Source organism: Oncorhynchus tshawytscha, linkage group LG04 (genome assembly GCF_018296145.1).
Source record: "Oncorhynchus tshawytscha isolate Ot180627B linkage group LG04, Otsh_v2.0, whole genome shotgun sequence".
NCBI classification, from domain to species: domain Eukaryota; kingdom Metazoa; phylum Chordata; class Actinopteri; order Salmoniformes; family Salmonidae; genus Oncorhynchus; species Oncorhynchus tshawytscha.
This window is the reverse complement of record NC_056432.1, coordinates 24629011-24642532: the sequence shown is the minus strand read 5'-3', so window position 1 is coordinate 24642532 and position 13522 is coordinate 24629011. Positions and strand designations below refer to the sequence as shown.

The 13522-nt window shown below is 41.3% G+C and overlaps 1 protein-coding gene across 3 annotated transcripts; it reads right to left on the bottom strand.

The window, feature by feature from the left end:
* rflna (refilin A) lies at positions 1-11912 on the bottom strand. Of its 3 annotated transcripts, none has more exons than XM_024417320.2 (4): positions 11600-11912; positions 11108-11334; positions 2879-2988; positions 1-1809 (listed from the first exon to the last, which is right to left on the bottom strand). In XM_024417320.2, exons 2-4 carry the CDS (start codon positions 11321-11323, stop codon positions 1476-1478), a joined length of 660 nt encoding a protein of 219 aa, XP_024273088.1. In that variant the 5' UTR covers positions 11324-11334; positions 11600-11912; the 3' UTR covers positions 1-1475. The 3 variants fall into 3 exon arrangements, with proteins under 3 accessions (XP_024273088.1, XP_024273087.1, XP_024273086.1); XM_024417319.2 differs by having other exon boundaries at positions 11108-11478; positions 11746-11911; XM_024417318.2 differs by having other exon boundaries at positions 11746-11911.
* Between the last annotated feature and the right edge of the window lie 1610 nt (positions 11913-13522).

Here is a 13522-nt window from a genome sequence, read left to right as displayed (position 1 = left end):
TGTGCAAGCCACTATAATACATATGGTTCAAAAGTATTCAGAACATCTTAACCCTCAAGAAAACCTCCAAAAACCACTGATAAAACTGCACAGCCGCTCTCCACTTTTTCTCCTTACTTTCTTCCTACCATATTCTTGAGTGTATAAAACACACCTTTCTTTGTACATTTTCAACACCTACATTAACTACAGCTTTCATTTTTTTTTAAATTGCTCAATATGTCAATTAAAAGTAGGTAATACACATTTTCAATGAAATAGAGTAGAGATTATTTTTTTTAACCTGAGGTAAGTAATCTGAATTCATAATACACAGTTCAACATTTACCAGGTTCCATAATCCATATGTATATAAGTCAGACAAAAAGAGGTTGTGAGCCAGATCAGGCAATTCTTAATAATCTATATTACATCTGTATTATTTTCCTACAACATTACCTGACAGCAGTATATAAATCCAAGCCACCCATTTCCTTATCCAGTATATTACAACAGTCTGCTGGAGAGAGTAGCTGTTGGGATTTTTATGGTTGTGTTTACCAGTCTGCCAAACAATCAGGACATCAAAGGTTAGAGCTGTCTAAAAACAGACAGAAATGTTCCTCAGGTTTGCCCAGCTAGTCACAGTATTAACTGGTTAGCTCTGCTCTCCCTCCTCCTCTCTGGATCCAAGTTCGGCATTTCCAACGGGCATCTCCTTCACCAGAGGCATTCTATAACAGAAACCTTGACTGTCTGTCTGCCTGCTGTTTAAGGTGCCTGCTAAGACTGGTTGTAGAAAATGGTAAGAGAATGTGATATTTTCCTTTAAAAGACCTTTGTCTAACAGACAAAAGAGGCAGATTCTAGAGTTTATGTCATGAAGATGTGGTTTGGTGTCAAAGCAAGACAGCGGAGCCGGAGGTGAAAATGATGTGCTCATGACACCCTCAAGACGTGATAAGAAAACTGCACAGTTGTGAAGTAGATCTAATGCAGGAGTCCTTTCTGACAGTTCGATGAGGTTGAGACAAAGACATAACTCACTACAAGGGTGAAACCTCCTTTGATACAAAATCTTTGGTCCAATCTTTCAAATGCTAAGTATTGCATTTCTGTTTCCCCCTCTTTTCAGAATACCTACATCATTTACACAGAGGCTGCTTTTCATGAGTCTGTCTGTGTATTCGCACTTTTTCCCTTTTGAGCATTCATGAATATGTCATTTCTATAATACATATTGACAGTCCAACAAGATGTGTAACATGCTACCATCAAGCCTTAATTAGTCATGCTCAGCTATCAAAGGAGGCTACAGACTGGAAGGGCTCAACTCAATCAGACAAATAATGAACCATGAAGTGCAGCTCTTTAAAGGCCTATGTGATTCGCTGTACTTCCCCTACAGTACCCCTAATACATTATGTAGTGTGTGTGTGTGTGTGTGTGTGTGTGTCCATTCCATAACAGTAGGATTAGCATGGCAGGCATCAGGTTTAGAGGTCCTCTGTATAGATGATGCAGGGGCTGCTGTCCTCACTGGACTCCAGCTGGACGGTGGAGACAAACCAGCGGCGGGAGCCCGTAGCGTTGTAGTTGACCGTGGTGCGGTAAGTGTTCTTGGCGTGTTTGGGGTACACAATGGTGGTGGTCTGGTAGTGCAGGGGCCTCTGGCGCGGCTCTAGGTATACCTGTGACTTGTAACTCCTCCAGGTGCAGTTCTGCATGGCAACGACCGTCTCGCTGTAGGACGTCACCGTTGGAACAGGAGCGCAGTACACCTGGTCCCGGTAGTGCTTGTCTGAGTCGTACTTCACCTCAGAGTTACACCTGGGGAGTAGAACCAAAGACATTGGATTAAGTATTGAAGTACCAAAGTACTTTGAAGGGCAAACATTAAGTAATAGATTAAGCAGTAATTGGTATAGAAGCTGATCACTAGATGGCACTATTAAGTCGGGCTGCCACAATTACTGTATAACTGTAACAGACGGTTATGGATGAAGACCATCATTATTTTGGGGGGGAGGGGCGATCAACTGACTTAAGACCAGACGGCCGGGCATTCGTGTGGCAATTTGACTTTTAAACTCATAGGTACACTTGCAATCGCTGCCTGGTATTGTGATGTTAACTGATGTGGCTCATGCAATGGAATGTTTTTTTTGTAATGTCAGTTGAGATGAATTAACAAATTTGGGTACACTTCCTTCTTTTACTTCCTACTTTGCAATGGTCACCAGTCCACCCATTATGCCATCATTGACTTAAATGGGGACACTTGTTCTATTCATTCTATTTCTATGGCAGCACATGCAGTCAGGAGCAGAGTATAAAATGTACTGTATGTCAAAATATATATACACAGTACCAGTCAAAAGTTTGGACACACCTACTCATTCAAGGGTTTTCTTTATTTTTACTATTATCCACATTCTAGAATAATAGTGAAGACATCAAAACTATGAAATAACACATGGAATTATGTAGTAACCAAAAGTGACTACCTCATGAAGCTGGTTGAGAGAATGCCAAGAGTGTACAAAGCTGTCATCAAGGCAAATGGTGGCTACTTTGAAGAATATAAATATATTTTGATTTGTTTACACTTTTTTGGTTACAATATGATTCCATATGTGTTATTTTGATGTCTTCACTATTATTCTAGAATGTGGATAATAGTAAAAAATAAAGAAAACCCTTGAATGAGTAGGTGTGTCCAAACTTTTGACTGGTACTGTATATAGATATTGTTTTAAAGAAATGCTATTTGAGCGGTTATTATGGTGAACGCGGTCATTTGGCTGGCCAATTACCATCATCCAAAATTCCATGACTGTCACAGCCCTACTATTAATAGCAACCCATTCTGTATGTAGTTTGGTGAAGGATCACTCACTTGATCTCTGTTTCAGGTTTTGGGTTGACCTCGATGCTCTCCCCAAAGAACACAGGGTACATGCGTGCCTTCAGGTCCGTCCCCGTTGAGTTCAGGAGAAGGTACGGCAGCTAGGGGAGGATAGAGGTATGAGATTAGGCAGGCCATTCACATAAATCCATCACTTTACCCCCTGTTAATGTATAAAAATGAACCTGCTGGTGGTGAGGGGAAGTGAGCTGGCAGGTAAGGGAAGTGAGCTGGCAGAATCCATTCTACAGGCAAGAGTAGGTGTCATCACAGACTGTCCTGTGAGATCCTACTACTAGTGCTCTCTGCCTAATACAGAGAACAGTTTCTTTAGCTGGCAAAGATGCAGGCTCTGAATCCACCTATAACAGGATAGGAACTCACATGAGGAGTCCTGTGTTATCTCCCCCAGCATTCACTCAACACAGCTACAATAGATGAACACAGCCTGGTTAGATAGAGGAAATGGTGATGCATGTCTACGCAACAAGTAGCAAACAGAACACCACTACTTTTTTCATGCACATAATTACATAGTGGGACAAGGCCATATGAATTGTTACAGTAGCTGTCAATCTCTTTTTACTGAGCCCCCAAGCAGCCTAGGGTTATGCTTCTGAAAGGACTTACAAAGCCAGCCAGCATGTCTGCCTGTTGTGTAGCTGAGGGGGCTAGTTGAGAGTGTCCCTCCACCTCTTTGTGTCCTGAACCTGGGCAACGTCCCTGTTCCACCTGCTCAAGCCATTAGAACCGCTCTGCTGCCTCCACTAAATAAACCCAACAGAGAGCCACCAGTCCAGACACACACACCAGCCCAGCCAACAGCAGACAAGGCTGACCAGGACAGGAGAGAGGCTACTGTCTGTCTATCTGTCTGTCTGCACTACACAACAAACCCTGTCCCAGAGAGGTCACATACATGTTTTGGTTCATTTGATTTCAATTGACTGTAAATGAATGAAGCCTTGTAGTCAGTGTTGTCAACCTTATGGTACGTACTGTATGCATCTCATCAGAGTATGTAGCCTAGTGGTTAGAGCGACAGGTAGCCTAGTGGTTAGCGCATTGGGCCAGTAACTGAAAGGCTGCTGGATCGAATCCCTGAGCTGATAAGGTAACAAATCTGTCATTCTGCCCCTGAACAAGGCAGTTAACCCACTGCTCCCCAGTAGGTCTTCATTGTAAATAAGAATTGGAACTTAACTGACTTGCCTGGTTAAATAAAGGTTTAAAAAAAATGTCTCACATACGGCTGAGTCAGACGACACAGGTTAGACCATGTCATCAGAGAGTGAAATACCGTCTAGTCTGAACCAGACTTGGTTCACCTGTTTACACCCAGCATTCTGCCTGGGAAAGACCCTATGAGAAGGCCTCTGCTGTCTTGTCCCACCGTCTGCCTAGAGACCAAAAAGTCATAGGCACAAACCCCTACACTGTAGCTACTGCTTCTGGAACCAATTAGCAAATTCTAAATCCTTTGCCAAGTCTATACAGTGCTGCTGTCTGAGCCCAGAGGCATGCGCGGATGACATCTAGTCATAATGCCATCCAGACAATACCTTTCATTGTGAGTCCAAGACATCCAACTAACACTTTTATGTGTAATTACAGGATCTCTCCAAACACAAACTTCCTGAATCAGCTATCATTCTGTTCCCACCAGCTCTCTTTCTCTCTCTGTCATTACAAAGTGTAGATCGAGGAAAGTTGTCACATGTTAAGGTTTGGCTGCACATGTCTCTCCAAACCCATACAATTGCTCTTGGGACAGGTCAGAACAGGCCAAGGGCACAGCAGAGTTGCCACTCAAATCACTGTGCAGCACACAGCTCGTTTTACCCAAACCCCCTAATCAGAACCGGACAAAAACTCACTCTATAGGCTGTACCGTACCCCAGCTTGTAACTTCAGCTCTGCTGAGTATATCACTCTCACTCAGATGAGAGCTAGTGTAACCAATAACCATGCTACCCTCATTGCTGTTAATCCCTGTAAATCTACCTTCATCTGCAAAGTCATTAATTTTCCACTGTGTGCTGCTGGCATCATCAAATTAAACGAGTGTGATTGGCATGTCTTCTGTGCTCTGGCAGGAACAGCACCCTTGCTGTTTTTCCAGGGGAATGAATATGTTGGCAGCCTTTGAAAGTGTAAACACTTGTGAATAGGAGGTGGGCTCCAGGCTAGGAGCTCCTCCATCTACAGTAGGGATTAACATTGGCAACCAGAATCACGGGACTGTCCCGGGACCACACTTCACATTTCCCGAAAGAAATTTAATGACAAGGGAAATTAAATTTTCACCCAATGTCGCACTACAGCATTTCCACAAAACCCACACATAGCACATTATCAAAACAGGTTGTCACATGGAAGCCTTTAGCCTAGCATATATACTTCACACATAGTCGCCATAAATTGAAAGCACATGCATAATTGACATTACTGGACTGCACACAAGACCCGAATGCAGTTTAGAGTTCTCATTAGAACTGAAAATGTGATCCTGGCCCTACCCAAGCCCAGGCCTGGTCCAACATAACAGAAATGAAATGAGACCGAACCCCCCAAAAAAGCCTGATTTTTAGAAAACAGTAAACTATATTGATTTAAACTGCAGAGTAGAGAGACAAGGAAACAGCCATTAGGCCTAGAAAAAGTGGTGAGAAAAACTCAGTTTAGCTATGATCAACTAATTAGAAAAATATTGGAATAAAGTAGACTAATACAATTGAAGGCATGTATCAAATTCTTGCTTATACTGAAACTTCGAAAGTCACATCCAACCGTTATATGAATTATTAGCAATAGTCGTGTGTGGTCACCTAGATTATCATTTCAACACCATTTTCATTGGGACAGCGCCATCGAGCTATTTTGAGACAAGCCGTGGGGACTCTAGTAGATAAATCAATCAATGTCATCAATGTTTTAGTTTTCACTGATCTCCGTTTGGATATTTGGTAACAATTAGGCTGGGGACATGTTAGCTAAATTGAGGTGGGTGCTAATGATACCCTTTATTCTAGTTTGCTCATATATTAGTTGATCAAAACATTTTACTAGCATGTTATCAGCCTACACGTGGATTTTGCTCTTCTCTCGTGTAGTAGCCTGTCCAACTCCTGACCAAAAGCATGCGACTTGTCTGATAATCAATCATTGTGATTTTGCTTCATTGAATCTCTGTCTGTATATTTGGTTAATTGAACTCTGGCTGGACCAGTGGAAGTGGTAGCTCATTTATTCGTTTGCTCATCTATCACTGACTAGAAACATTTAGCATGCAATAATGTAACCTACATCAATTGTATAACTTATCTAGTGACTCGAGTAGTAGTCTTATATAGAGCTATTTTCCTATCGTCACAATCCCACTGAAACCCCAAATCCTGACTACTTCTCGCATGAAAATGGCTAACTTTATATTGTAATCCATAGGTAGCATTATCAAAGCACGTCTCGCCTATGTGAAAATAGGCCTATCACATTTCCCCCACTTCTTTGCGTTGTCTCGTATTGCTGCCCATACAGTGGGGCAAAAAAGTATTTAGTCAGCCACCAATTGTGCAAGTTCTCCCAATTAAAAAGATGAGAGAGGCCTGTAATTTTCATCATAGTTACACTTCAACTATGACAGACAAAATGAGAGAAAAAAAATCCAGAAAAATCACATTGTAGGATTTTTAATGAATTAATTTGCAAATTATGGTGGAAAATAAGTATTTGGTCAATAACAAAAGTGTATCTCAATACTTTGTTATATAGCCTAGCCTATATAGCCTCATTGCCTGTTGGCAATGACAGAGGTCAAACGTTTTCTGTAAGTCTTCACAAGGTTTTCACACACTGTTGCTGGTATTTTGGCCCATTCCTCCATGCAGATCTCCTCTAGAGCAGTGATGTTTTGGGGCTGTTGCTGGGCAACACGGACTTTCAACTCCCTCCAAAGATTTTCTATGGGGTTGAGATCTGGAGACTGGCTAGGCCACTCCAGGACCTTGAAATGCTTCTTACGAAGCCACTCCTTCGTTGCCCGGGTGGTGTGTTTGGGATCATTGTCATGCTGAAAGACCCAGCCACGTTTCATCTTCAATGCCCTTGCAGATGGAAGGAGGTTTTCACTCAAAATCTCACGATGGACATGTACTGGCTTAAGCAGGGGGACATGTCTGGCACTGCAGGATTTGAGTCCCTGGCAGTGTAGTGTGTTAATGATGGTAGGCTTTGTTACTTTGGTCCCAGCTCTCTGCAGGTCATTCACTAGGTCCCCCCGTGTGGTTCTGGGATTTTTGCTCACCGTTCTTGTGATCATTTTGACCCCACGGGGTGAAAACTTGCGTGGAGCCCCAGATCGAGGGAGATTATCAGTGGTCTTGTGTGTCTTCCATTTCCTAATAATTGCTCCCACAGTTGATTTCTTCAAAAAAAGCTGCTTACCTATTGCAGATTCAGTCTTCAAAGCCTGGTGCAGGTCTACAATTTTGTTTCTGGTGTCCTTTGACAGCTCTTTGGTCTTGGCCATAGTGGAGTTTGGAGTGTGACTGTTTGAGGTTGTGGACAGGTGTCTTTTATACTGATAACAAGTTCAAACAGGTGCCATTAATACAGGTAACGAGTGGAGGACAGAGGAGCATCTTAAAGAAGAAGTTACAGGTCTGTGAGAGCCAGAAATCTTGCTTGTTTGTAGGTGACCAAATACTTATTTTCCACCATAATTTGCAAATAAATTCATTAAAAATCCTGCAATGTGATTTTCTGGATTTTTTTTTCTTCTCATTTTGTCTGTCATAGTTGAAGTGTACCTATGATGAAAATTACAGGCCTCTCTCATCTTTTTAAGTGGGAGAACTTGCACAATTGGTGGCTGACTAAATAGTTTTTTGCCCCACTGTATGAGAGCTTTGGTAGAGAATGTGTGATCACCAAACGGTACGAGAGTGGATATATATTTTTTGAGTTGGTCCCCGTTAAGATACCTTGATATTTAAACAATGTCCTCTCTTCATGTCCCCGTTATTTATGAGCTGATCTGTATAATTATTAACTCGATTTTGCCAAATAGGAGATATTCTGTCATTCGTTGGAGGTTATCTAGCAAGCTTGGTCATTTGACTTTTATTTGACTGCGGTTACAACGTTTGTATGATTCGATAACGCTATAGCCTACTCCGGGTGCGCTCTGTGAGTCCGGGGTGCACTCTTTGTCCATATGCAGTAGCCTAGGCCTACTGCTGAAAGGCGCTGAATTAATTTAGGAACATGATAACGCTCGGAATTGATGAACGGCCTGGTTCGCAATTCACAACCATGTCATTGGCGATCAAAATTACTCTATCGTTTCCATCAGTTTCACTTGCTGTGAAATATTTACATTGTGGCGCAGCCAAGCCGGCAATGTTGCGCAGTGACAATCTTATTTTGCGAGAACCCTGGCATAGTAACCATATATTGGCTTTGAATGGGCACTTCCAATTTTTGTGGTATTTCCCGTGACTTTCGGGATAAATATAAATTATTCCCCGTATTGAAATTTGGTAGATCCTCGGGAAAATGTTAATCCCTAATCTACAGTACCCAGGAAGCTGCACACATACGGAACTCATTCTCCCGGAAGCACTTCTCCACCCACCTCGACCTGGTGTGCAGCTAAGCATAAAACCACATGCAGTACAATACACACTCAGACAAAGAGCAACTCTCTCATACACTCGACGTAGATCACGAGGACCTGGAGTAAGGAAAAACTCTGCCCATCATCATCACACAGTAAACTTCTGACTGAGTATAGTAGATGTCTTCAAACTCCAGCATCACGATCAATATCAACACTAAAGCTGGAATAAGCACCTGATGACTCACAACACGAGTCTCCTTTCTGTCCTATAAAATAATGCAGGGATAGTTATAGTGCTGACTGAGCTCCTTGACTGGGCCAGAACACTGACTGGTGAGACGGACTCTCAGCATCCCCCATATGAAGCTATAAGAGTGTAATAAACCATTTAATAACCAAAATATAAAGCAGGAGTTTGACTGCGATACAAATAAATGTCTATCCAAGGAGATACTGTTGAACCTGCTCACCCCTCCATTGACAACCTCCTTTCATCTGATATGCTGCCTGTCAAGTCTTCTGCATGTGCATGCATGTCTGCCTACTGCCAGTGCCAAGCATGCACATACTGTATATAAAAGAAAATAGCTCAAGCTCCCACAAAAAAATGTGCCAGCCTTTTCTAATGGAAGATATATATATTTTCCATACATATGCAATCCCATTAAAGGTATTGGAACCACAAGCGGAATCAGCCCCAATCAAAGCTTCTGTTTTGATGGGAAACCACAAAGCAGGGGAGCTCCACCAGTCCCCACATCCAGGGGATTAGGACCATATCTCTTCCTTTCAGGCCTCAACAAACCAGTGTCACGCAACTCCCATCTACTGTATTGTACTGTATGTGAGGTTGGCTGCTGGCTTCCCCCTAAAAGCACACATAAATGCTATCGTGACCTGTATGAACATGTTCCTTTGATAGTTAAATTAGGAGTGCCTTGGTAACAATTAAAAAAAATATAAATGACCTTTGTTCCTCAGTGGGATTACTGCACTTCACTCAAATCATTGCAAACGATTGATACAACTGTTGTTATTTCTAACCAACATTACACAAATTGCATTTCTTGATCAAATAATAATAGATCAAATGTGTGTCCTCTCCCAGGTGTGAGGCACTATTCACACTATCTATTTATTGGGGATTTCAAGCCGAAGCATGTGCCTATATGGGCTGTCTGGTTTCCAAGCTGGCATTGGCTGCAGTGAAAGGGTAACGCTAGGTTATAGTGTAATATTCTGCATGAGCAGAAGCATGGTCGACTAGAGGGTATTAACCTGAGAGTTGTCAGTAATGGAGACCACAACAGACCCAAGGAACTAATCAGATATAATCCCAATCACACTCTGTTTTGTCCCCTCGCCCATTTCCATTGCTACCACCACACACACTCAAAAGGTTAGAGTGTTTACACATTGACCTAGAGTTCTGTTTGTTTCTATGGGTCACTTCAACCCTGGGCTTGCCAATGAACTTGCAAACTATTCCATCATGAATGGGACAGACAGAGAGATATGTTTGATATGCGCTCTGACTCTCTTGTAACATTCCTCATTGACTCTTAAGTATTGTTAAATATTCACTCAAGAGGCAAGAACATATCCAGATTGATGCTTATCCCTTTCATGGAACATTAACAGAGAGGGTGTTTTGGACACTGCTTCTCTTGGTGTTTCTGCAGTGAATAGTTAATTATTACAAATGACCAAATCACCACAAACAATTGAATCGATTTTAACACAGAAATGAGAGAAAGCTAGACCATTGGTTCTATTTCATCCAGTCCTATAGGCTACAAGTATTATAACACATAATACTTACAAGTATTATAACACATAATACCTACAAGTATTATAATACCTACAAGTATTATAATACATAATACCTACAAGTATTATAATACATAATACCTACAAGTATTATAACACATAATACTTACAAGTATTATAACACATAATACCTACAAGTATTATAACACATAATACCTACAAGTATTATTACACATAATACCTACAAGTATTATTACACATAATACCTACAAGTATTATTACACATAATACTTGTGCCTATAGGACTGGATGATCAGATCCTAGATGCCTATAGGACTGGATGATCAGATCCTAGATGCCTATAGGACTGGATGATCAGACCCTAGATGTTTGATCTGAGGCCTTTAAGTAATTTATCCATAAACTTGTTTATTATTGTTTGAGATTAATGATCCAAGCAATCATCAAGACATGTCAGAATTCATTCAACGGTATGATTTCTAATGATAATACTGAATCAGATGTCTAGGCCTATGCGCTGAACCAGTGAAAAGCCAACAGTAAGAGGAAAACCAGATGTTTAGGGGTAAGAAATTTGCAAATTCATGTATCTGTTCAAAACAAAACAGTTTACATACTACCATGACGGACACATGCTTTAACAATAAAGTCAATCGGAGGGTACATAGCTGCAATTCCTTCTTGTCTTGCTCAAAATATTTCCGTTTTTTTTTCTTTTTTTTCCTTATCATAATTGCGCACTTGTTGCACAATGCGCAGAGCCAGCGGCACTTGTAAGCTATCAAAACACATGATCAACTGTTGCTTACCAGTTTGCCTTCTTTGCTCTCCTTTTTATAGTATCCATGGTTCTCGACTGGCGTCGTACAACTCCCGGAGCGCGACTCGAGCAGACCGGGGGACAGCGAATAGAAGGGCGGACTTGGACTCGGAGGGAGTCCCGAATCCGGACTGTCAAGCAGTCCCTCCCGATTCTTTCCTTCCAGACTGTCATCCATAGCTTGTAAATGTAGGTGCCCCACCATTTCTGGGAGAGCTCAAAACAAAAACCAGGCAAAGTCACTCAAGGCGATGACGAGCCAAACAATTTTCTTGAATGACTTGCAACCCAAAATGCGCACAAATCCCGTCATTCGGAGATGGGCAATCCCTGTTCAAATTCTTCATTCAAAACAGATTTCTAAAATAACACATTTTAAAATAATATTAGAATATTGTCATTACATTATAAAACCATAATTTATATTTGCCACATACTAATCGCACGCTGTGCCTGTAGGCTTTAGCCCTAATTCACAAACCTTTGATTTGTTATTAAAGCCTAACAGTTTTATCTCCATCAGACGATCGGTAAACAGTATGTCATCCCAAACAAATACTCTCAAATAATTAAGAATTGACAAGTAAGAACCTGAAAGAAAATTCCAGAAACTCCCTGACAACTAACCAGAAATTATATTGTCACTTTATCGTCCATTCTCGATTCAAATACGTTCCAGAAAGCAATGGAAGTCATATTAAACAATATGACTTTATCCCACTGTAACGCAGCAGTCTATCTGGCAGCTACACGCCGACTGTCTGCTCTGTGCTGAACTGAACAGTCGGATCTCGGAGAGGTCCCTCTTCAATGTGCCTGCCAGCTTTTTTTTGCACCTGGAGCCAATCCAACCCTGATGATCTGGATCCGTTCCAGGCACAGTCGACAGGGCGACCACGTCCGCGCTGCTCCTCCCAGGTTAGTTGGGGCTCTGTGACTGATACTACACTATTATATATATATATATATATATATTTATATAGTTAAATATATTAATACTAAATGTAACCTTTATTTAACTAGGCAAGTCAGTTAAGAACAAATTCTTACCTTGTCAGCTCGGGGATCCGTTCCAACCTTTCCGTTACTGGCCCAACGCTCTAACCACTAGGCTACCTGCCGCCCTATAATACTTTATTATAAACTGGGTGGTTCGAGCCCTGAATGCTGATTGTCTGACAGCCGTGGTATATCATACCGTATTCCACGGGTATGACGAAACATGTATTTTTCCGGCTCTAATTACGTTGGTAACCAGTTTATAATAGCAATAAGGCACCTCGGGGTTTGTGGTATATGGCCAATATACCATGGCTAAGGGTTGTATCCAGGCACTCTGCGAAGCGTTGTGCATAGTATATTGGTATACCACACCACCTCGTGCCTTATTGCTTAATAACTCAGTAAATCAGGGAAAGTGGGAATATTGAGAGTGTAGCTATACAATAGAGAGATAATGTGTTGAATGAATAGCATATATGCTACAATAAGCCATGGAATTTACTACAAAAAAATAATTGATCTTTCAATTTGGCTCAAATCAATTGTGTTATGTTAACTTCATGCCTTTAAAATGTATAATGAACTGTCATTTAAAACTCTTGTGGCAATCTAATGTACACTGAGTCTATACAACATTATGAACTCTTTCCATGACATAGACTGACCAGGTGAGTCCAGGAGAAAGCTATAATCCCAAATTGATGTCACTTGTTAAATCCACTTCAATCAGTGTAGATGAAGGGGGAGAGACAGGTTAAAGAAGGATTTTTAAGCCGTGAGACAATTGAAACATGGATTGTGTATGTGTGCCATTCAGAAGGTGAATGGGCAAGACAAAATATTTAAGTGTCTTATTGTAGTAGGTGCAAGGCATACTGGTTTGTGTCAAGAACTGCGAAGCTGCTGGGTTTTTCATGCTCAACAGTTTCCTGTGTGTATCAAGAATGGTCCACCACCCAAAGGACATCCAGACAACTTGCCACAACTGTGGGAAGCATTGGAGTCAACAAGGGCCAGCATCCCTGTGGAACGCTTTCAAGATCTTGTAGAGTCCATGCCCTGAATAATTGAGGCTGTTCTGAGGGAAAAATGTGTTTTTAATGTTTTGTACACTCAGTGTATAGGTCATTTGGGTTGTTCGTTAGGTTGTTGTCATTATACAGTACATTATATTCTATACCATACGATTTTGAGTTCTGTTGCTGTTCTCTATTACTGTGGAGCAAATATCAAGAATGCCATTAAACACCTGCCAGTCCCCTAGAGTCAGATTAGAGGAGGGGAGTGTATAGTATTCAATGGAAATGCCTATCCACTCTTCTCACAGACATATGGAGATAGATTAGTGCCACAATGATTGTAAATACACAGTGTACAAGTCACAAATGTATAGCAACAGCAT